General features: G+C 39.6%; 4 protein-coding genes across 12 annotated transcripts; 1 reads left to right on the top strand and 3 right to left on the bottom strand.

Annotated features, from left to right (window-relative positions):
* Positions 1 to 488: 488 nt before the first annotated feature.
* LOC135612004 (protein IMPAIRED IN BABA-INDUCED STERILITY 1-like) lies at positions 489 to 7,023 on the bottom strand. Of its 2 annotated transcripts, none has more exons than XM_065107706.1 (9): positions 5,223 to 6,335; positions 4,732 to 5,016; positions 4,332 to 4,649; positions 3,756 to 3,980; positions 3,140 to 3,237; positions 2,374 to 2,485; positions 1,724 to 2,248; positions 1,504 to 1,630; positions 489 to 889 (listed from the first exon to the last, which is right to left on the bottom strand). In XM_065107706.1, the coding sequence occupies exons 1-9, from the start codon at positions 5,568 to 5,570 to the stop codon at positions 870 to 872; spliced, it is 2,058 nt and encodes a 685-aa protein (XP_064963778.1). In that variant the 5' UTR covers positions 5,571 to 6,335; the 3' UTR covers positions 489 to 869. The 2 variants fall into 2 exon arrangements, with proteins under 2 accessions (XP_064963778.1, XP_064963777.1); XM_065107705.1 differs by lacking the exon at positions 489 to 889 and adding an exon at positions 921 to 1,173 and having other exon boundaries at positions 5,223 to 7,023.
* A 142-nt stretch (positions 7,024 to 7,165) lies between these two features.
* LOC135583444 (uncharacterized) lies at positions 7,166 to 14,957 on the bottom strand. 3 transcript variants are annotated; one of them, XM_065107702.1, is made up of 4 exons: positions 14,316 to 14,957; positions 12,408 to 12,649; positions 9,976 to 10,768; positions 7,166 to 9,651 (listed from the first exon to the last, which is right to left on the bottom strand). In XM_065107702.1, exons 1-4 carry the CDS (start codon positions 14,401 to 14,403, stop codon positions 7,436 to 7,438), a joined length of 3,339 nt encoding a protein of 1,112 aa, XP_064963774.1. In that variant the 5' UTR covers positions 14,404 to 14,957; the 3' UTR covers positions 7,166 to 7,435. The 3 variants fall into 3 exon arrangements, with proteins under 3 accessions (XP_064963774.1, XP_064963775.1, XP_064963776.1); XM_065107703.1 differs by having other exon boundaries at positions 12,408 to 12,634; positions 14,316 to 14,956; XM_065107704.1 differs by lacking the exons at positions 12,408 to 12,649; positions 14,316 to 14,957 and adding an exon at positions 10,988 to 11,975.
* Positions 14,958 to 15,451: 494 nt separating this feature from the next.
* Positions 15,452 to 20,986, top strand: LOC103983752 (chorismate mutase 1, chloroplastic). 2 transcript variants are annotated; one of them, XM_065107707.1, is made up of 7 exons: positions 15,452 to 15,913; positions 16,134 to 16,351; positions 18,010 to 18,232; positions 18,314 to 18,400; positions 19,745 to 19,888; positions 20,199 to 20,291; positions 20,396 to 20,986. In XM_065107707.1, exons 1-7 carry the CDS (start codon positions 15,743 to 15,745, stop codon positions 20,627 to 20,629), a joined length of 1,170 nt encoding a protein of 389 aa, XP_064963779.1. In that variant the 5' UTR covers positions 15,452 to 15,742; the 3' UTR covers positions 20,630 to 20,986. The 2 variants fall into 2 exon arrangements, with proteins under 2 accessions (XP_064963779.1, XP_018681577.2); XM_018826032.2 differs by lacking the exons at positions 15,452 to 15,913; positions 16,134 to 16,351 and adding an exon at positions 16,730 to 17,078.
* Positions 20,987 to 21,387: 401 nt separating this feature from the next.
* On the bottom strand, positions 21,388 to 23,934 carry LOC103983607 (uncharacterized). Of its 5 annotated transcripts, none has more exons than XM_009400851.3 (2): positions 23,795 to 23,934; positions 21,388 to 22,346 (listed from the first exon to the last, which is right to left on the bottom strand). In XM_009400851.3, the coding sequence occupies exon 2, from the start codon at positions 22,296 to 22,298 to the stop codon at positions 21,504 to 21,506; it is 795 nt and encodes a 264-aa protein (XP_009399126.2). In that variant the 5' UTR covers positions 22,299 to 22,346; positions 23,795 to 23,934; the 3' UTR covers positions 21,388 to 21,503. The 5 variants fall into 5 exon arrangements, with proteins under 5 accessions (XP_009399126.2, XP_009399124.2, XP_018681581.2 ...); XM_009400849.3 differs by having other exon boundaries at positions 21,388 to 22,382; XM_018826036.2 differs by having other exon boundaries at positions 23,818 to 23,922.
* Between the last annotated feature and the right edge of the window lie 223 nt (positions 23,935 to 24,157).

The following is a 24,157-nucleotide window of genomic DNA, read 5'->3' on the forward strand; positions in this document are numbered from 1 at the left end:
TTTGGAGGTCAGTATCCAAACAGAAGATGAGCGGCAACAAACAGGTTTGACATCTTGTGTTCCGGCGACAGTAGTGATGCATGCCAGACTTGATGTGCACCGGCGACAGTGCCCTTTCCCAACTCAGAGAACGTGCTGTCGAACGTGTCTGAAGGAAAACGCCAAGATGAAAGCCATGCGCATTGACTTTTATCAGATCACAACGCGAGTCGTCTCGAGGACTTTTATGAGTTCGGGGAAAGAGAAGCGCGCCGTCGACGTCGCGCACGTGTACATCCAGCGTGCCTCCAGAATGGGTCACGTGGGTAAAGAGGCGCACGTTTCGGAGACATCTCGGTCGAGGCAGGGCCCACGAAAGGAACCCCCACTATCTTCCGTCGATCTGAAGTCAATGAGATCAGCGATCCTGCGATCGACGGCACAGAGACTCGCCCGCTTTTAACTACTCCCGAAGATCCTGTCTTGGATACTGTTTTGAGTACCGGAAAGGGCACCACAAAATTATCCATTCATTCTGAAAGGAAAATTTGAACCATCGATGTTTATGTACACTATCTTTACAGATTCTTCACCTGCACGCAGGCCTTTCTTTAAAGCACTAAAAGTCCCTACAAGTCGATTTCTGCAATCTCAATTTAGCCACAAATCATAAGAACATGACTCATTTTGTGTTAAAAGCTTTCGTGCTCATTAAACATCTTAAGTCGAAAATCCCAGCGGGATCAGTGTCGGAAAAGATCAAGCCCTGAATTCAGTTACCAGCGTATCACTTAAACCCGAATCTGATTTGATCTTTGTCCCTCATACGCTTCCAAGGAAATCTTGCAGGTGATACTGGAGGTGATAAAAATCAACACCGCAGCCGATTCTTAGCGTCCCTGTTTTTTCCCTGCTAATTTACAAATTAAGAATGAGTTTATTCCTCGAACGAATTATATCAAAGTAACTTCTAGGAAAGTATACAAGCAGTAAGGATGGAGTGGGTGAAAAATTCCAATCACAAGTCTGGTCCAAAATCATAATCCTGTTGAACAAATCATATGAGGAACCTTGATCTTTTAGCAGCGCATCATGATCGACGATGCTGTATCCAGTCGAACGAACATGGCATAGTATTCATATTAGGACTCGAAAAGGTGCATAAGCTAGCTTGGATATGTAGATAGTTGTTGGCTGAACAAACAAGAAGAATCAGTTTAGAAACCAATATCTAAATGAAAAGAGGCTAAAGCTGTCGATTTCAGTTAAAACGTCTACACAGCTGAAACTAAGCAGTAAATTTTTTGACAATCATAATCGAGTGACAGACATGAAATCCAGGCAAAGAGAGGTTCATGAATAAGGCTGAAGGATTTGGAAGAAAATGTTGGCCTAGAGTTGGGCAGTTGAAGGAGATGATTTCCATCTCATACATAGTTCATGATCTGAGAATCTATGCAGACAAAGGATATTGTCAACAGGAACATGATCAGTGCAAGGTGCACAAAAACACATGAAGTTTACCTCTTTGGAACCATGACTTTCGAACAGCTTTGTGGATTTTCCATTCATGCTTCTCTAGAAATTCATCAACCCTTTGTGATTGGAGGAGTAGAGGCCCTGACAGATCTACTTTCTCTTCTCGATAACCCTGAAAATTTTGGAGTCAAGTAGCAAATGATTAGCTAAGCGAATGGTATAGATATAGAAGAAAGTAAAAGAATGTCAGTAGCTGCATCAGTACCAAGCTCCTGTTCCTAGGCATTACTGCTCCTTCTGACAAATCTTGAGAACGATGGGTGCTAAAAGAATATACTGAGTCCTGAAAGTCTGGATGTATCCAATGCTTCAGCGTTGCATTTCTTGTCAATTCATAGGGCTTATGGCCTTTTGAGCTGGAATAGGGTACATGTTGAAGATCTCCATTTCCTACTCCATTTAACTTGAAAGTACTTTTAGCCTGTGAAACATTTGATGGGTTAAACTTTTCCAATTCGTCCTGTCTAGATCTGGATCCAGCATGAGATTTGATGTGTCGTTGGTCTTCTTTTGGTCTCTTTGTCCGTGCAAAGCTGGTAGAGGCAGAAACGTCCAGCAGCCCTGAGGAAGGAAGACCTCTTTGAGAGATTTGCTTGACATGTCTACCCTCATCTCGAAATGTAAGACTTGGCGTTGGCTGCAGATCAACCAATAATCTTTTATTATCATTTGCTACTGGAATCTCTCTTTTTTTGCCACTTCTATTCATTCCTTGAGCATTTCTTGAACCCTGCCAGAAACATGGAGTTTTTAATATTGTCGTGCCAATAAATACTACAAGATTTTTTTATTGCTTATATCGAACCATTTTGAAGATAACCATCTTTTAATTTTCATGCACAGAGAGAGACAAACCTCTTTGTGAGATGCTATCTTTGCTAGGGCATTTGATTCTCGTGAAGGCTTACGTGCTCTTGAAGGTTTTCTTGTGGCCTCTACAATGTGTGATCTGCTCTTGACAATCCTCCTGAAATAACAGAGTAAATTGATTAAAAAATGTTTGACAATCAAGTAAAGAATTGCTCTTTATGTAAAAGGAAAGGAAGTTGTGCTACCATCATATCAAACAAACAATCAGATACTTGGATGAACAACTAGTCTGAACATTTGAAAGGTAGAAAGAAAAGTTGTGCTATAGTCATATGAGTAATCAGATAGATGAACAACTAGTTTGAACATTTGAAAGGTAGCTTTTCTTTGCAAAATGAACGTCACCAAAGTAGTTTCATTAGTCAGTAGATAATTTCAGGGAGCAAAAGAAGCTCAGATTTGAAATGTTGTTGTCACTTACGGTGAGAAAAACTCAGAATCTCCCATCCTATATTAAATCTAACACAGCATGTTTTTGACTTAGTATGTTTTAGCTATTAACTAGCTGTAAACTAATCTTTTTTTGGTTTCATAAGCTTAAATGACAACCAATTCTTTAAAGTATATTAAATTCTTGATTATCCATCTGGTCATCATGTTAAAGTTCCAGTATATATCAATCCAGGTGCCTTTAAGCACACGAGTTACACCATAAGACCTGATAGAACCCGCATATAACAGTATTAAGTCTCAACTATGCTATCAAAAAAGAGACTATATCATGTTTTTTGGAGAAAAAGTTTATTGTCACCTTTGTGACTCCTCACGGAACTTTGCATCGATTTCTTTGTTAGGCTGGTATTTTGGCAAGCTGGATGGAACACATGCATAAGGCTTTGTCCTGAAGTACTGAACAAGCATGGGAAAAAAATTAGACCGTAAAAACTGACATGCTTTGTAGATCCTTAATAACATTAAAGCATATTATCATGAAAACCATATAGACAAGTGAGATAACAGAAGGCAAGAGGCTATGCACATTAGTGTGAAGCATAATTACTCAGGAAGTCTAAATCTGATCTTAGAATGCAAATAAACAACTCATAAGCCAGATTATACTTAGTTTTGATCTGTAAATTGAGAACCTTCTATATGCATGCAATGTGGTCTGAGAGTATAATCCTGATGACAGGGAATTAGCTTTTCTAGGAAAATGGTAATGCAACAAATCATTTTATCATATATTCTGCTTTTCTACAGTTAATTATTAAAAAAAGTCTGCTCTTAATCATGATGGGGAGCATCTCTCAACAGATCAAACAATCCTTATTAGCAACCTGTAATTATAAATCTCACACAGAGAAGAATACTGAGAAGATATTATCAAAGTAACTCACTAGAGACCAAATCCTACACAAGTGTTTTACCTCAGAAGTAAGAGCAGTAGAAGCTGTGCCACGTTTATTGGGCTCAATAGATAGAAGTGTCTGTAGCAACTTAAATGCACTATCTGGTAAAAAGCGAAATGTCTCTCGGATGCAATTTTCATAAGGATGAGGCTTAAAAATAGTTTCACGGGGCAGGCTGGATTTGTTCCAAAATTCTTCTGGTGGAGAGCCACAGAGCTTAAAGATTTTATGTAGTTGCTCAACCTGAAGATACACAAAAATAATTAGAGCTTCAAGCTACTAATAATGGATTAAATCACCAACAGCATAGTATAGCTACCACCATTTAGCATTCTTTCCCCCGGTGTAATATAAGTGCCATACTGATTTGAGCATAAAGGGTTATTAAGATGGTTATTTAATATCCATGCTCCAAAAGAATGTGAGCTTTGCAACATGGTTCACCTCATGCGCTGCTTCTGGAATCAGTCTTTCTTTGTAATTGTGCAACAATGTATTTCTTAACTATTTCTAATTCTTGCTTTTGGAGTGTCAGCGTACAACTGCAAATTACACCTAACAACAATGAGAAAGTAAGATTGAGATGATAATTACCTCAGTTCTTCCTTGCAAGATAGGCTCCCCAAAGAAAAGTTCTGCAAATACACATCCAACACTCCACAGATCAACGGATGGCTCGTAGTCTGTTGATCCCAGGAGAAGCTCAGGTGGCCGATACCATAACGTCACAACTCGACTGGTTAGTGGTTGCTTATCCTTAGGATCCAAGATGTTTGCCAAACCAAAATCAGCAATCTTCAGAATTCCCTCATTGTTAACCAAAAGATTTGCGCATTTGATGTCGCGGTGTATGACACCATGTGAATGACACTGTTGAAGCCCAGTCAGCAATTGGTGCATATAGCATTTGACCTGTAACAAATGAGCACGGTCAATTTCCTGCTGAGCTAGTGAGGTTTGTAGATCTGAAATAGTTCCAAGGTTCGTGCATAACCTGTGGTTCACTGAGTTTGATGCCAGGACAAGATGACAACCCTGCAAGATCATGCTCCATGTATTCTAAAACAAGATATATACTGCACGACAACCGAGAAGTAATTAAGCCCTCCAGTTTTATGACATTTGGATGATCAAGCCTGCGGAGGATCTGTATCTCCCTTGCCATAAACCTAACATTCTCAGGATCAAAATTGTCGAAGCGCACCTTCTTCAGGGCAACAATCCTCCCTGTCTCGATCTCACATGCTCTAAACACACTACTATAGGTACCTTGCCCGATCTTAGATGCATTTGAAATGAACAAAGATCCTTGTCAGATAACAGTGAGATGAAGAAACAGTGTCGGAACAGAAGAGCAACAAACACAATTTTCCAGCAGTAGCAACAGAAGACCAAGAATAAATATGAGGACATAGCTTAAGCTATTAAGTATGAATACCAGCGGAAAAATGGAATGGAAGACGTATAATATGATCTCTAAAATACCTTCTCCAATTTCTCGAAAGAGTCAGCTTTGAGGGGCACCCATCCCTGAATGGCTTCCCCGGCGACGGCGCTGAGCCACGCAGGCCATCCCGCGGCAATCTGCTCCCCTTCGCTGCTCCGATTCAAGTTCCACAGCCGAAAGCTAACGGAGCTGTTGCCGGAGGAGCTCATTTTCCCAGACTCCCCTGACTCGCTACAGTCACCGAACTCATAGTTGGCAAGCTGAGGGCGGTTCCAGAACGACGGCGAAGATTGGAACTCTCCCGAGGTCTCGAGGGTTCCCGAGACGCCCGAGGAGACAAATGCCGGCGTAAGAGGGGCCGCGTTCTTCGACGCTACGCAACCCATCACGGCCTACGATCGGCCGGCTGCCGGCGTGCAATCGGGGAATCCAGGTGGAGTTACCTCCCGAGGAAGGGAGAAACACCCACTTGGAGAGATGGGGAAGGGAACCGAGAAAGGGAAGAAGAACAGGAGGCAAAGGAGAACCCCGAGAGGTTCTAACTAAAGATAGAAAAGTGGGATCTTTATTACCTTCGCTTCTCTTTCTCCTCCGCAGTGATGATTAGGTCCCTCCCGTGTATCGCCTTCCTCTGGCGAGATTAACTGGGGAAGAAGGCACAAGAACCAGAGAAAGAATAGGACGGACAGGGGATTCAAGAACGGTGAGATCCCCCCACCTCCCCAAAGATAGCAAAGATGAGATATTTATCTTCAAAGATAGGATCTTTACGGTTCTTTTCTTCTCGTTATCATCGACGTCCGTTCTGCCAACGAACGAACTCCGAGATTGCCGCGGGAGGAGCCGATGAAACCTCCTCCATTTCCCGCGCAAAAAGCAGCCTCTCATATGAAATGAGAGCAAGCAAGCAACTTTGGCGAACATGAACGCTGGAAGCATCTGATCTTTGCTTGAAGCTGCAGTTGCTGACGAGAGGAGGCGGTGATTGTTCGCCTGAGGAAGAAGAGGGGTGATGGAGGCAACGGTGGCTCGCCTCCATCGAAGGTGAAGTCGAAGTGGATCACCACCAACATGGACCAATCAAACAGGGCTTTTTTGGTGGGGATTTTATGAGTTTGCTTTCAGAAGGATACTATTTGTCCACAGGCAGGTGTTGGAAGTTGGAACAGTGAAAATTTCTAGCATTCGCAAAATGTAAGGATGATGATATGAGATGAGGGATTCATTTATTCATACTGCTTAATTCATGAACTTTTAGTCACAGACTGCAAAAGTTTCACGCATTATTCTCTACCATAAGAACTTTTATATATGGATGATGAGTGACCATCTACCATCATGTTCTTTCCTCAGCTTGAATGGTTGCTATTGGCTGCTCAACAGTTTGTCTTGAATCTACTCCATCAAGGGGAAGAGAATTATGATGAAGAATGCTTGGTGAGAGAACTGCAATTTATTGAGTTCAATAAACATGCCAACAAGCTGGAAAATTATGACAAAAGAAAGATCAAATCATGCTCAACATAAGCTGTTCTCAACTTCTCTGCAATGAATCAAAACTCCAAAGCCAATGGCTGAAGAGATGGATTTGATTACTAAACACATTCTCGATGATGGCATGTTCTACATCGATTAACATTCTAAATATCCCTACAAAGCTGAAAAGACTACCTTCCCTTAGAAAAAAGAAAAATCAACACAATGCAGTCAAAGTAAATCGATGTGAGCATCCACCTGAACTAAGCCAATCCATATCTTCTCCGTATCTTTTTGGTCATTGCCATACAACAGTTCAAACATCTTTAGATCTCAAGAAGTAATCGGTCATGGAACATGATGTCGAGGATTCGGAGGACATGTCACACTAAGAGCAAGCAACCATCTCAAGGCAGAATGCCAAAACTATGAATCATTCTGATGCATTGCAACAATGAAGACAAAAGAAAGGGAGAATAGATCTTTGTGTCCATTTATCAGCAGCTTACTCAGGAGTGTCCCCACAAAAAATGAGCTTAGACTTCATGGAATCTATCAATCAAATGTTCTTTTTTTCGTTTCATGTAGTAATGCAACGATATTTTGGAATTTACAAGCTGTTATTGACTGTCACCAACCCCAAATTAAAACTAATAATAACATATAAAAAACTACATTTCATGAATATTTAGTACCTTCCACTTGCACCATTAAGGAACCAGTCTGAATTCCTCTATAAAACAAGCATTTGCATGTGTAGTGCTCCTTTTCAGGTTCAATGAGTAGCGAGACTAACAGGAAGGCATCTCTGCCTACGGCATCGCCTTGTCGTCCTTCCCCATCCGATCATACCCACTTTATCTATTGTTATTTCAGAATTACTCGGTTGAGATGGTGGAAGTGAGCTCACCCCTATCTCCTCAAATGTGATGGACAAACTTCTAGGCTGCTTCCTCCTGTTTGTTTGGGAGTTTATTCCACTTTGACCAATGTTTCGTCTTGTTAGACCTGTCTGCCAAGGCCTACCTGATGCTTTCATCATCCCTCCAATAGTTTGGAGATCCTCTGTAACTTCATGCCTTGACAGTGATGCAAGACCTGGCAGAATATCTTTCTGGAAGTCTCTTCGCCGCTGCCTTCTCTTTCTTGCCTGGCCACGCCGAGGTTTTGCGAAAAGCAATGAAGCTGCACCTACATCTTGTTTGCCTTCATGTTCATCTTTGATCTCAAGTTCCTTTGATCTCAACCAATACTGATCCACCTTAATTTCTTGGAGCTTTAGTGTCATTGCCTCAAAGATATCCAAACCATCATCATCTGAAGATTGAGTTCCGCCATCTCCACTATCACCTAGCAGCCTTAGGTTTTCTGATCTGCATGATGCTACTACATCTGCAAACCAACACAAGGTGTAAAATCGAGACAGGGATGACGGGTGGGAATTGGTGTCATCTGGATGACCTCTGCAACCCATAGAGATAGCAACTAAATTCTCTGCAGCCAATCTAACAAGTGTAAAACCAGAATAATCCTTTTCCTCCGAACCATCTTTCTTGCTTGATGGAATGTGTTTATGCTTCTTTATCATTGCCATTTGAGCCTGAGAAATGTTTGCTTCCGAATCAATGTTAGAAGCAATTTTTGCACCTGCACTGGATTTAGCATATGATGACTGAACCACTATCTCATCTCTAGGTAATATCTTTGAAGGTATAGGTTCATCTCTACATGCAAACTCAGCATTGGGACGAATGTGATTCCTAAAATTTTCCCTGTTGTTTCCACCACAAATTTCGGTGATTGAATCACCAATATGGATATTATCCTGTGAATTCAGCACCTGTATATCACAGGACAAGTCATCGATGATCATGTTGCCATTTTTCTTAATAGTATTACCAGATAAATGTTTTCCCATACGTCGAAGAGAAGCTGATATGCTGCTTTGTTGTGTTGTCTTATGAAGAGGAAAACCGAGAATAATTGTCCCATTGTTATCAGAAACTTCATTTCCCTGCACTTTGTAATGCTTAAACTGTGAAGCTGATGTGACTTCCGGCATGGTACATAGAGAGAAATCCAGCTCTTTTCCTTCATTCCTCTCACCTCCGGGAGCAACAACATTGGAGCTAGAAATTAGCTGACGATGCCCATTGGAAAAGCAAAAATCTGCTCTCGAGTCATATTTTCTCAAGTCAACAGCCTCATTATAGGATGCTTTGTTTCTGAATGAAGATGGATCCACTGGCACCTTATCATTAACATCACAAATGACTCTATCCTGTCTGAAGGTAATCTTATCTTCAACATCACTTGGAAATACTTGATTTAGGTCCAGGTGAGTTTTCAAATCTCTGCTACTGAAATGCTTTGTGTAGTTTTCAGGCAAATGATAACGAAGATCTCTATTGGCATCATCAACCTTGTCTGGCTTACAAACTGCAATTTCTGTATGTAGTTCTGAACTGGACTCCAGATGAAGACCATGGTGATATCCATTTGCATGAGGCACCCTAATATCCAAACCTAGGCTTGTGGACAGTCTCTTACTATTTTTCCAATTTTGACAAGTAACAGGGACTTGAGCATCTATCTTGGAACCCAGGCTCCCATTAGGAAGATTAGATGACACGCTGAAGCATGGAAGTGCTTGAACCATGGTTTGCCTGTTGCTAATGCTGATGGCAGGTTTTATCCAAGATGAAACAAATGAAGATGCAGAACTGATTAAATCGGCCTTGGGAGTTGTCATTGTAGAAGGCGTTGAGGGAGACACTAGCGATGAATTTGAGCAGGTGATATGAGGGAGTCTTAGAGATGCCTGGATATTGTGAATTGGCTCTTGTCTAGACCATGTCTCTTGGTTATTATGGTTGAATAAAGAAAATTCATGACATTTCTTAGTGTTTGATTGTAAAGTTTCAGATGATGTTGAAACGTTATCATCATAGAAAGTCTGAGAAAAAGAATCCACAGTGCTCCCTTTGTTCGCTGTATATTGATAATCAAAACATAATTAGTATGAGAAAAAAGAAGTTCGAAGAAGGTATATAACAGCATAATTAGCAAGACTTGTACTATGCATTAACAAGAAAAGCATAATTAACTTCTGTGCACTGGACCTACACCATGCATTAGCAGATGTGGGAAACCAAGCATTCAATCAAATGCATGAAGATGAGCATCTAACAGTGACAGTTGAATAATGCAAGGTCTCGTTAGTTTTGACAAATTCTTGCAATGATGCCATAATATGACAGTTTAAGCCAAGTCACAAAGGACCAAACAAACAAATTTAAGAGATGGAAACATTACCAGATTCATGATTAAATAATGGCCATTCTCTTTTTGTGAGTACATCCTTATGCAAGAGGTCTGAAGTAGTCTGGTGATTGACATGTCGTTCTATGAAATTAGTCTTTGATCTCAGAGATAAAAGATGCTCTTGATTCCTATTGCTGTGAGTCTCGAAGGCAAGTAATTGAATAGAAGCTGATTTTGCTGGAGTTTCATAACATATTTCTGTTATTGGTTTATTTAAATCAACTGCACTGCAGGCTGATATACCAAATTGTGTCGGTGAATTCAGTATCTGATGTTCTTCTTTATGATCACTACCTAGAGTGAGCTTCACATCATTCTCAGAATAGAGAGAGCAATTTCCATTCTTGAAAATACTAGCACTATGCGATAACTCAACAATTTTAGTCTGCACAGATCCATCAGTATCTTCAGTGTCTATATATACATCAGCTGGAAGTTGAAGGTTAAATCTTCTTTTCTTCAGAGGCTTGTATTCAAGTGCCTCGGTGTCCTTTTGAGAAGCTCCATTTAGTGATGAGAAATGATCAGATCGAACATTCCCTTCCCTTGAGAAACTAAAATGGGACCTCTCGGTGCCTGCAAAAGGTGTCTTTCCGTCGCCACTGTTTCCCAGAGGAAGGTGAGATATCTGTAATATCTTTTCAGTACATTCAGATTGCATTTGAGATGAAAAAGAATTTGAGTGTGATGCTTCTGCCGGTGTGAAAGATCCATAATACCCTCTAGTTTGAAACTGATTCATCAGGTCTTTCTGTATTCTATACAGACGATGAAGCTCATAGACCTGAACGACAAGTGAAACAACATTTATTACAAGAAAGCACATGGAAAGCTCAAAAGTGATATGAGGAAAAAAGTATCTTTATTTTCTTTTCTCTCCAAGAGAAGACTATCTTATTCATAAAGAGGAATCCAATTGAACATCAGATAGTGACAGGTTTGTGTACATACACAACATCTATCCTCTCAATGAATTCAGCCTACATTGTTAGTCTAAGCTTACTGATGCAATAATCTGAAGATAAAGAAAGAAGTAGGGCCTAATTCTTCCAAATGCAATCTTGTTCTCCGGGTTTTGGTTTGAGCTTCTTTGACTCGATACAACTTGGTCCAATATTTCATCAAAATACAGACAGACTCCTCAAGATTGAGTGTTCCTCTTTGATTTGCAAGTGAATTACTACAAAGAACAGTTAAATTTTCAAACAAATAGAAATTAATAAAAACCTGGAAAAATGGAACTTTGTAAGATAAATATAGCTAGGTCAGGCTATCCTATTCTGGGAATCTAGAAGCAAAGAATGTGCAGGAACTGAACTCCTTTATAAACTTGAAAATATAAAAGTTCCATGTAGTAACTCAAGAAAGACATGATGATTGAAAGCTCTAAATCATGTGTACTACATACTAAACAATTAGCTTCTGGTCCATGATCTAAATATTAGATTGCTTGAGTTAAAAAAGGAGGAGCAGTGGACACCTCTGCCTTTATTTTATAAACAACAATCCAAATAAGGAAGTACAAACAAACTCATGACTTGCATGTTTGAAAAAATCTTCAAAAAGGATTCAATGCCAAAAAAATCATTTTCCAGAACTATTGAAAAGATCAAGACTCGAGACAATCTGGAAGACAAGCATTAGTAAGAGATCAAATTTTGGGGAAGATAAAAGTCAAAATCGAATAAAAAATTATGTCAATATTCTATGTACTGGGCAAGCAATCTGTAATAACCTTAGCTGAACTAGAGATGAGATGTCAAAATTTAAATTTACTGGGAAAGCAATCTGAACTGACCCTAATTGAATCTAGATTAATGTCTTTATCAACAAATAAAATATTAGCAAGTTACTTAGGCAAGATCAATTTTACCTGATCCCTTTTGGTAAATAAGATATCAGATAATGAATCTAAAGCTGTTTGGAACTTAAAAATGAGAGTTACATCTTCCAGCTAAAGGCTAATCAAAGAATACATTGAGGAGGATTTTCATATTTTATAAAAACAACCTGAAGTTAAAAGTGATGCCTTCCATATGACCAACAAAAATGATCGGAAATATGTCGCAAGTTGAAATTCATAATTCAGAAGCCATTGACAGTTTTCTCCCAGAATATACATGAAAATCCCATCCGTGAGGATAATGTCAACTTGTTTAGCCTAATAGCTATCACTACATGGTCAGTTCTTAGAACTTTGGTGACTGAGGTATACCAAACAGCCAAGGTACAGGATAATTGATGAGAATTTAAAACACAAAGTTTGTCACAAACAACTAGACTTTGTTGAGAAAATTAAGTTATCAAAACCATTAAGCAGAGATGAGACATAATAATCAAGTCATTTCACCAAGAAAACAGAGATGAAGTGCATCCCAAGAATGCTATACCTTAAACAGTTATAGAGAACATAATATCTTTACCTGCTTCCTAAATATGGCTTCATGTTCAAGCATTGTCCGCCTTATCATGCCTTTATCATGTTCCGAGCATCCATCCACCAACTTTGGTACGTGATTGTTGTAGAGATGCTCACTAAACTTCTTGTCCTGAAAGTACCAAGACCAACTACTTCTTGCATCCTCTTTAATTTCCCGCATGGAATTATATCCTGGAAGGTAATATTTACCCTGCACTTTCATCACCATTCCTGCAAGTTGCAAAGCTAATCCAAAGCTAATCAGCAAAGAATAGTAAGATAGTGGCAAAAGGATTTATAGTGGATTTTTTTATGCAACAAATATAACACTGGAATGTCAAATGGGCTTTTGTCTTCCAAAAATAACAGTAATACTTATTTTTCAAATTGTAGGTACATTTCATGTTCAACATAAAAGCACAAGTTACCCTACTCCCTCAGGAACTTTAGCAAGTGTTATCAAGAAGGGAAATCTATGGTAGGGAGAAGGGAAATAGTTAAAATCAACCACCATCGCCTGTAGCAATAGCAGCCAAGATAAGTTAATAATAGGTAGTGATGAAAATGATTTATATTAAAAAAAAAAGAAACAATGTTTACAATCACAAGCTTCAGTCTCTTGACTGGCAGTTGTTTAGCAAGAAAAGAAATATAAGACGAAACCAAATACATCATCCTAATGTAATATTGATTATGTTGCATTTATGCCACAATAACTAGCACTAATCTAGTACCTAAACATGTACAGGAAAAAGATAAGATGTACCTGGAGCAACAATGTACAACTGCAACATTTGCATTTGCTGCCCTAACCCATAATTACACAATCAAAGAACATAAGGAGTTATGGTACAAGAAAGGCATGAAAAGATGGCATAAATATCATTGGAGACAGCACCTAGGATTCCATACGAAAAGTCATGGTGAGGAGGCATGCGGAAACCATGTGAAGATAGATAGAAACCCATGCATTAACTTAGCTAATGATATCAAGAGTGCCAATGGATAAATTGACTATGTGAAGCAATACTCTACAAGCTCATAGACACCAGAATGCAGTTGAAAAGAAAGGGACATATGGAGATACCAAATAGAATGGCAACAAGCTACGGCCCTTTGAATGTGATTCCCACTAAATCCTGAATGCAGATGTTCAAGATCACTGCAGCATTCAACAACTGACAATTATTTGCAGCAGGCAGAAGCACATTTTTCAAAATTGGATCTTCAGGCTTCGGAACCCATAAGATGAGGTTCAACCTCGTAACCAAAGCTGGTCCATTTGCTCAAGGTTTTTAAAGATTGAATCGGAAGAAAAGGATGTCATCTAAGGTAAGAAAAGGATGACATCTATATACTTACAACACAGAGTACATTTACAAGAAGAGCATCAAAGTGAAGAAGCCTTTGGTCCAAAGATAGGAAACCTACAGACCTAGTAGAACCCAAATATGGGAAATAGTAAATCCACAAAAGAAAACTGTTTATACCAAAACCTGGCATGCAAAGTTGGCAGTGGAAGAACAAAGAGAAGTCTGGTAGAATCAAAGAGAGGTATAAGAGTTCATTAATCTTTACGTCAGTGATTGAAGATAGAGCAAATCTTTTCCTTTTCAATCACTCCACAAACAATAATCAGCAGGAGACTCCATCATCATAATGAAAGAAATAAGTGTCAAAAATGGCTTAAAGGGACGGAAATTTTCTGGTTTTATCCAATAGCAAACAGAAAAAGCATATCATTTCTTTCAACGATAATTAATCTAAAGCACGCCCTCAAAATCCTACATCAAAATAAACATCCACTTTAAAAGAAATAGCAAGAGTCAAATAACCACAAACCAAACACAGAGATATCACAATCATCATCTAAATCAAGAAATCGACCGAAGAAGAAAAGAACATATATCACCTCTCCCTCTCATCCATCTTGCGAATATCGTCGTAGCAAATTCGGCATCAGGACGCAGAACATCGAAAATCCAAGTTGCCGCGAGCATTCAGCCATGGAAAAACGGCAACTTTCCGAGCGTCCCACCCGTTCGAGCGCCCGAAGCTGCCGCAACAATTCAGGAGACGAGGAGCCAAGACAAGGGATAGCCGCGCCACTGGAAACAGCGAAGACTCGGCCCAAAAAAGATGCAACTTTTGGGATCAAAATGCACTAAAGGAAAAAAAATGGGCATCTGGAACAGGCCATAAGCACCAGACGCAGCAGCAGATCGGGGGGTTTCGATCCCTTGGGCCACAAGGAAAGGGGCAGGCAAGAGATCCGAGATAAAAGAAAGATGTCTCACAAGAATGAACGACCTTCCAAGAACTACAGTGACAGGAAACTTGTCCTTTGTTTCTCGGCGTTTACCATCTCTCTCTCTCTCGGTTGGTTTCTTCTACTTTCCAGTGAGTATCCTTTATTGGGCGTTGGGAGAAGTGATCGAAATGAGATCTTTTCCTTCTTTATGGGCTCAGAGATTCTCTCCTCCCTGCCTTGCCTTTCTGTGGGGGTATAGAAGAAACATAACGAGACAAAGGCAGAACAGTCCAATGGATATCTACACAGCTCCTACCTTCACTCGCACACATACACATACGCACCAATATTTTATTTTTCCCCCTTCAGATTACTAACAACTTGGATTATAGTATGGAAGATGGCATAGAACTGTCGATCCATGACGATATCATCCGATGGTGGCCTCCTCTTATCCTTGTTGGCGGCTGACAGCGAATTGTCGGTAGATATGGTGTGGGTCCCACCGGCCTCTGCCCCTCCTCTCCACGAGAGCTTACTTTCGGAGGAAGATGCGATGAAAGACGAGCTCAACTGTTCATGACACTTGTTGGCGACTGAGCTAAAGAAAACTGGGATTGATGGAGACCCCTTTGCCTGTAACACGAACACTCGTGAAGACTTGATTCCCTGCCTCGAATCTGGTGAGTGGAGAGAGGAGCGGTCCGCACTACCAAACCACACAATGCCAGATCTAAGACTCACCCAAAAAGCTTGCAGTACAAACATAGTAATTGGGTCAGACAAATCATCTTTTTCTCCATCGCGCATGATGCTGTTAGCATCGGCATGATGAGCCCTGGGAAGAGGTCCCTACGACTCCCATGATCCGCGGCAACCGAGAGAAGACACGACAGCAGCATCTCCGACCATTCTGTACCGATTCCGGTCTTCTTTAAAGTTCATCCGAAAAGTAACTTAGAAAAGTCTAGATGTGCTCATCGAAGAAGATGGAAATTTTAGGGGGTGAAACCGTGCTTCATCGTTTTCTTTTTCCTCTCAAAGCCAATGAATGATTCGAGTTCGAGTTCGAAGCCATCAGGTCGATCATGCAAGAAAAAAACCAGATGGATAAACACCGATGTTTTCTTTGTCCTCTTGAACATGCGCACATCGGAGTGGTGGAGGCAGAAAAGCAAGAACAGCATCAACGATTGTTAGCGTTGCAAGCTATTATAGCTTCATGTGGTCTGTCAATCTCAGATAATGGTTTCCGGAAGGTGAAGCACTGTAATTAATATCTATTGTTTATTGTAAGTTAACTATAAACTAATATCGTTTACAATCTCGTTGTAATGCAAAAAAGCATATGGCTGTGGATTTGTGGACATCATAGTAATCTGTCATATCTTCGAAATATTACAAGTTCTTATAATAAATCATAAAAAATGATTGTCAATAGAAATCTGCTTGCATAATTCTCCAGTGATGCCACTGCAGCTCACAGCCATTAAAGCAACACCAAACCAAAGGCACAAGCTTGGCTTCTCTGTGTGCATCTGCAGGAGATACAGAAACAAGGTTCGCAGAATACAAAGCGTTCTGCAGACAGCATCTCATCCTCCATGCCATGTCCGAGACGCCTACTCGATGAGAGGTCAAGTGTTGTCTACAGGAGTTTCTTCTGCTATGAGTACCGAACGATTTCCTCCGCTACGGTGTGTAGCTGCAGCCAAGACTTTGTTTGTTCCCTGTTTAGGAGATTTGGTTGGAATCTAGCTTTCTCGTTGAACATATTAGCTGATTAGTGTTGTTCCTGACTCATGATGCGACTGATGAACGAGAAGCATAAAGCTAGCCTGAAATCTCTGGTAATGTCTTGAGCATCTTCAGTGTTGGTGTTGATTAGCAGAGAAGCGTGGAACTCTGTTCTTGCGAGGGCAAGAATTATGATTGCCGACCAAGAAAAATTGGCTGATCGAAATGATCATCTTTTGTTGACGTACATCATGTGATAATATATATAAATATAAATATATATATATATATATATAGTCTGATTGAAATCCAAAAATCTTATTTTGCACCAAATTCTTTTCCTCTGGCCACCTTCGATCTCACCACCTACCACACCGTACTGTTCCAAACCCCATGGGATCACCACGAGCGGCTTATATGGAATGGTGCCTCTCTCCCATTCCCTTGTCCTCCCTTCTTCCCTGTTCCTCCTCGGAGGCTCTTCTCGACCTCTGCAATGGAGCTCAAGCTCTCGAAGCCCTCTCCTCTGTCGCCGAGCGTCCCTCGGGTCTTCGAATCCCCGATGCGCGGTCTCTTGTTCTGTGAGACGACCGGGCAAAGGCTCCGCTTTGGGTCTCCTCTCTCGGCATCTATTAAATCTGGGAAAAAGCTCCATGCGATCCAAATCCGTGATATTTCTCCTTCCAGGTACAAGAAAGTCGCCATCTTTGCTTTCGCTTCGTCGTTATCGCCAACGCTTTGGGTCAAAGTTGGTGTCTTTCTAGCATTTCTCTTGTGGATCTGCGGAAACTTGGATCTTCGTTTAATGCTTTGTGGAACTTTCTGTTATGTTTCTCCGGGTCTGCCACAAACAAGCTTAAAATTGCCTCTCTGGTTTCTTTCTTCTGGATCGGGCTTTGGTGGGCATTCGGTTAAACAGTTTCTTTTTCCTTCGTTGTTCTTGTATCGATCTACTATGTGCATGTAATAGAGTTATGGTGGAATGTTGCCAAGAATTATTCATTGGGCTACGGAATCAATCCCTGAATGTAGTAAACTATTGGCACGTTGCCACATTCTTGATTTTGTTTTACGAATATGCATAGTTTATTGATCAATCATCGATGTGTCTGTTCCTTTCTCCTGTTTTTTGGGCTCCAGGGGACTTTAAATCCTAATTATTCATGAAAATGTAGACGAAGTGGAGGATTTACTAAGTTGTCATCTTAGGAGATGTTGCCCCTGAGATTTTTGTGATGATCCTGTCACTCGTAGATATGCGCAACGAAAAGGAAAGCTCTTAATATTTCTGAATTTTGAGTTGACTAACAAAGTTAGAATAAAAAACAGTTCTTTATTTAAATACTAGTTCTACCTTAACATAACAAAGTAAACGTAGAGCAACTCTGAGTTGTTTGGCTGATAGTAAAAATCTAGAGTACTTGAAATAATGTGCAGGGACCTCATTGTTCTTATTTCTTGACCTAATGAGCGTCTGTAAGATGTCAGTGATTTGTATACTTGTTTACTTCTTATAATTGTGCATGCATGTCAACGTGTCTTTGTCTTTCCTGTTCTCAGTGAGATTAATTGATCTATCAACATCTGAATTCTTTTTATGATTTCATTTTCTTTACAGTGTGGAGCAAGAAAGGGTAGATCAAAGTGAAAATTTAACCTTGGAGAGCATCCGACACTCTCTAATGAGGCAAGATGATGCAATTATATTTAACCTTTTAGAGAGAGCACAGTACTGTTACAATGCTGACAACACATGTCATCAAAATGCATTCCACATGGATGGATTCCATGGCTCGTTGGTTGAATTTATGGCTAAAGAAACCGAAAAAGTACATGCACAGGTGAGCCGCAGCTCAAAAAGAATGTTAACAGCATCAAAATAATACAATTCTCTGTTTGACATTTTTCACTTTGGAATATAGGTTGGTAGGTACAAGGGCCCAGATGAGCATCCTTTCTTTCCAGATAGCCTGCCTGAGCCCATGTTGCCACCTATGGAATATCCAAAGGTAGACAGGTATCTCACATTTGTAATTCTTCAATAACAAGTTTATGTAAATATCTCCAGTGTGCCTTATTGGTTTTAAACATACTGCAGGGGTAAATGACTTTTTTGTATTTAGAAATTAGAAGTACTCTTACTCTAACATGCCTTGGCTAGTACTTTACCATAGCTGTAGTGAGTGCTTGAACCATACGTCGATAGCTTTAGTTACCTTATCGTCTCGTCATGCATGCATAGACCAAGCTTCCTGATCTATAGCTTTGCTACAGATAAATATAATGTAAAGCAAAGCTTTTACATCTTTCAATTCTCAACACGATAGCATTGTCTTATGCATTCTTATGCATGCAAAAAATGTCTCAAGTATTTTGCAGAATACTATCTTTTCTCTGTTTATCAAATTGATTTTCGATATTGGTGATATATCAAACTCGTTATAGGAAAATATTAAGATGAAAGAAAAAACAATGTGTTGGTGACACAAAGCCTGCAGTTACTCATTCTCTGTAAAGAAATAGAGAACAGTTTCGACTCTACTGCTTTTATACCTTGAATATAGAAAATTAAGGCATGATATTTTGATTATCCTAGACCTGCACATGATCTATTATAGATGATAGTTGTCTATTTATTTGTTTGGAGATATGTCAGTTTGATATACATAACCAGATGATGAAGTAGAATTCTTGGTAGTGAAAAATCCAGACTTGGTTGTACACACTCAGTCGTATAAAAGGGTAGTCTTATCATTTCTTTTATCATTTAGTCAGAAGATATTTTAAGCTTAGATGACTAGATAATGATGTGGAAAAAGACCATACCATACAATTATTTCTTACAATAACAATCCTTATGGAAGTTCTGGCAATGATAGGTGAGAAAAATAGTTCAAGAGAGGTGTAAGATTTCTCTGTGTGCATGTGCCATGTGTGTGTACGCACGTTTGTGTGTATGTGCCATGTGGGCATGAGGGAAATTTGGTTCTTAAGGTGCTGAACTTATAAGAACTAATTCAAATGGCCAATATAAAGGAAAGATTGGTGAGAATAAAGAAGGATACAGTGTATCAAAAACAAATTGTATATTTTTAGAATCATCAAGAATGAAGGACCAATTGCAGAATTCTTATTTAACTTGATCGATTCTGTTACTCTGGTCCATCTTCTGTAGAGGTGAAATCAGTTTGATATTATGTTTCTGTGAAACATTGCACCATGCAATTTATGAAAAGTGTTAGAAGTTCAGTTCAACATTACTAGTTTTTCCAACAATCTAGTAGACACTGTTGTTTACTTGTGACTATTTGTCTGTTTAAGGTGGTCTTGCAACTTTTTTTTAAATGGTCCAGGTTCTTCATCCTGTTGCTAATTCCATCAATATAAACAAGAAGATATGGGAAATGTATTTTTGTAATCTACTTCCAAGATTGGCTAAAGAGGGAAGTGATCGTAATTGTGGTTCAAGTGCTGTTTGCGATACAATCTGTTTACAGGTATGCCTGCAATTAGTTTCAAAATTGTCTATCACATGGATTTCCTTCGGAGTTTGCCTTGCGTATCCACTAGTTCAATTCATTTTTCCAGCACAGAGTATGAAGTATATAGAGATCATCTTACAAAATTGCGTCAACTTACACATACATAAACTTTTCTACTTGTCTAGCGTTTTCAGAAATGGATATTGTTCTTCACAATGGTGACGTTAAGATTTGTGTTGAAGCACCATTTGGACGCCATTGGTTCTTCTTCACATGCGCAAGTTGTGTTGTTTGTTTTATAATCTTCCTGTTCTGTTTACTGCAGGCTCTCTCAAAAAGAATCCATTATGGGAAGTTTGTCGCTGAGGCAAAATTTCTGGAGTCACCTGATGTCTACAAGCATGCAATAAGGGCACAAGTATGGTTCTTTATCCTGCATCTTCATTTCCCTAAGCTAATCGATCCACATTTGTATTGACAAAATCTTCTCTCCATTTTTCTTTAAATTTTTGTGGTCTTCAGGACAGTGATCAGCTAATGCGTCTTCTAACATATGAATCAGTGGAAACTTTAATCAAACAGAGGGTAGAGGCCAAGGCTAAGATCTTTGTGCAGGAGGTGACAGTTAGCGAGAAGGACGTAGGACCTCCTGTGTTCAAAATAAAGCCTAGTTTATTTGCTGAGCTCTATGGCGATTGGATCATGCCATTGACAAAGGAAGTACAATTAATGTATTTGCTACGTAGGTTGGATTGAATTCTGTGCCCCGCTAACATATCTGTCAGAGTATGCCATGGAATGAAGGCTCAAAGTGAAGTACTGCTTGCAAAGAGGTGTTGAGAGGAGCCTTTTGTAGAATTTTTAGAAGTCATTTGATCTTCTTTTCTTTTACTTGATATTCAGAGGAAAATTAATTCTTGTATGACCATATGTTAAAGCATTGCTTCAAAATTATTTAGATGCAAATCGAAAGTTCTCAATATGTAGTGTCCTTTTCTTGTCCATATTTGTATTCTTGACACTATGGTTTCACACTGTTGGCTTGGCCATGCTATTGCAATGTAGTAATTTGCCTTGCTTGTCCTGAATCAAAAATGGAGGATAAGTTTACTACCAACTGTTCTAAAAGTTCTCTTTAGATTTCTAGGGGACATCTGGTTTTCTCATTTGGGTGTTATCTGCAGCATTTATTTTGTTTTAAGAAAACAGACTTGATATTGAGTCTATGAGATTCATGTGCCTACCTACAGAGACACTGACATGGAAACAGCAAACTGGAATGTGGATAGCATTACAGCTAAATAGAGCAGCAAACATTAACAACCACCCAGCTTCAAAATTTTACTCATCATTGGACAGAATAGAACAACACATTAAGAGAAAATCTGTAAGAGGGCTACCAAACTACAACAAGAGAACCAAAAGTTCATGAATCATGCATACCAAGGCTGTACATGAAGCCCCCCCCCCCCCCCCCAATCAGAAAAGAATGCAATAACCAGACACACAAATGATGAGCAAAATTATAGCCAATGGAGACTGCAGCAGGATTACATCTCATCGATACTATTTAACAGGCACAACCAGGTGGCTGCAAGCTTGTCCATCCAGGGATGGTACCATACAAATCTCATGTAGTGATTTCTCTTACAAGCCAGTCCAAACCAGGATAAGCAAAGTACAATATCAAGAAGGAAGGCAAACCAAACAGGACTGTGACAAGGATATACAGTACCAAGATGGCAACACTGGCCGGTATCGCATAGAGTACGATGAGAAGGAATATGACAACCAGTGGAAGCTTTGCAGTCAGGTGAGCAAGGAATGCCAATGATTTTCGCAGAGATGACTGGTGATTCCCAACATTCAAGTGATAAGTCCGATGTGAATGATATGAATGCATGTCCTGAGGAGTTCTTCGAATGTTGCGTTGGTGGCTGCCATTGCTGCTTTCTGCAGACAAGCGGCTGTTGGAGTTAGAAACAGAGTGGCAATCCTGAATATATGCAGAACACCATCTTGCATTCTCGCTGTTCATGCTCTCAACCATCCAGAGTAAGAAAAAATTTTTGCGAGGAAACTTTAGTTGGCCTCTGTAAACCAGCCGAAACGACAAGTGGTGGCACCAAGGGCAGGAGATGAAGAGTGGCAGCTGGATTGGCAAAGTTGGGAACTTTATGACAGCCCACTGAAGTCCTAGAATACAGTTCTTGCAGAGGGTGTGGCCACACCATAGCACGTATGGCACATTCTCCACAATGTTGAAAAATTCCCAGCAAATTGGGCATTCAAGCCCTACTTCCTCGCTGGCACATGGAGAGGTATCATCGTCGGAGCAATCAGGATGAGTAGCCTGGCTCGACTTCATAAGGTTGCTTCTTGGTCCTAAACTTCCAGCTATGGCACGTGAACCGCAACTCCACATTCTTACAGCAATGGAAGCAGCATCATCAGAATGACTTCTTTTCGGCAGCTGAACAACCAAAGATGGCATTCTTCAGGGGCAAGTCTGAATCAATAAACAAATTCTGGCTTACATATTGATGATACTATCAACCTCCTTAACCATATTGCTTTCAAGTTGTAACAGCTTAAAGAGTCGTGTAACATACAAAGGATAAGATAGTTCTATATTTATAGAGAATGATGAGCTAAGAAGAGAAAGATGACAGTTAGTAAGTAGCACTAATCTTAAATTAAGAACAAAGAGGAAAATGCCACATCTAATTCACTACCAAGTTTTCAGAAGAAATAAATGATCAACGAATACATTCATCGGTAGGACCGATCATTATTAACAAGATAGATCCAGTAAATGGAAGCAAAGATGAGAACCAAATGTTGATCTTTGTAAAAAGTGGGCTTAAAATTATGGGAAAATATCATTCTGTTCAGTAGGATGCATGCCAATCTTTCACTCTAGACATGCCATGTCTCTCGATCACTATGCTCTAATGACAAACTCAGTTTCTTTCAGATCAGAGGTACGAAGTTACTGTGACAAAAACACACTGCTTCAAAGTTCTTACTGCAGATACATATTACCTAAGGACTAAACAATATTGCCCACATAAAGCTCTTTCCAAAGAAAAACTCTACATCATAATCGGTTCATGATAGATTAAAGGCAACTTAATACGCTATTATATAAGCTAACTCTATCTACCCTATGGCATGGACCAATAAGCAAACAATAATTTGAGTTTAATTTAATCGAATCTAATAAAAATCATGTCCTACCAAAATAATGTAATAAAACTCTTAGCAATAGACTAAACTTCTGAATGATCCATGCTTCCCATGCCAAATAGATCATAAACAATTGCATTAATACAATATATAGATGGTAACAAACAATGGCACACAATTGGAACACTAAAGGCTAAATCAATCAGGCTCAAATTTATTTACAAAATAAACAAGTAGTAACACATTTGACCAGCAAATTTGCTCCGATCAAATCATATTTACATGGCATCTGGCGAAAAAAAGAAGCAGCATTTGATCTGATACCCATTTCATACTAAGAACTACACCGATTAATATCAAGGCACCTCGAAATAATTCAGTGCCACAATTGTCCACCATATTTGCTCCAATTACTCATATTCCAATCGCATCAGATGAAAAAAAAAAGAAAAGACATCAGTATTTGGCCAACACCATCGTAAGAACTGCACGGATAAATGTCAAGACCTCGAATTAAACTTAGCAGCTTCGAATTACAAAATATTGACCAGAGGCCAAGAAATTGAAAACCAAGACAAAGAATTCAGAATACGAACACGCATATTCTACATGATTTGCACTCAAACCACCTAAAATATACCATTTCCATTAAAAAAAACGAATCTTTTTGCTTTTCCTTTTCAAACAAAGGAATTAATCACGTAAAGAATTGAATCAAAACAATCTCGATACCTATCAGACAAGGAATAGCATACCAACAGTGAAGGACGGGGAAGAGGAGAAGGATGGGGAGGATACGAAAACTTCGTAACCTTCCATTTCTCTCCCCTTCTTCCTCCTCCTCTTCCACCCCCCCCCCCTCTCTCTCGGCATCACCAAAATGGAGGCGACATAGAACCGCATCTTATATAACAGACATTTATAACGTTTCCGATACATGCAAATAAGCGATACACAATTCCAACGGCTCAACTTTTATCACACTTGTAACAGAAACGGCCGTTAACAACCGACAACCATGAGGTGATCTCAACCGTCGGTTCAAGAATGGACGGCAGATGAAAGCGTAAAGTAAAATGGTAGCTTTACACACCC

This window comes from Musa acuminata, chromosome BXJ2-5, assembly GCF_036884655.1.
Source record: "Musa acuminata AAA Group cultivar baxijiao chromosome BXJ2-5, Cavendish_Baxijiao_AAA, whole genome shotgun sequence".
Classification (NCBI taxonomy): domain Eukaryota; kingdom Viridiplantae; phylum Streptophyta; class Magnoliopsida; order Zingiberales; family Musaceae; genus Musa; species Musa acuminata.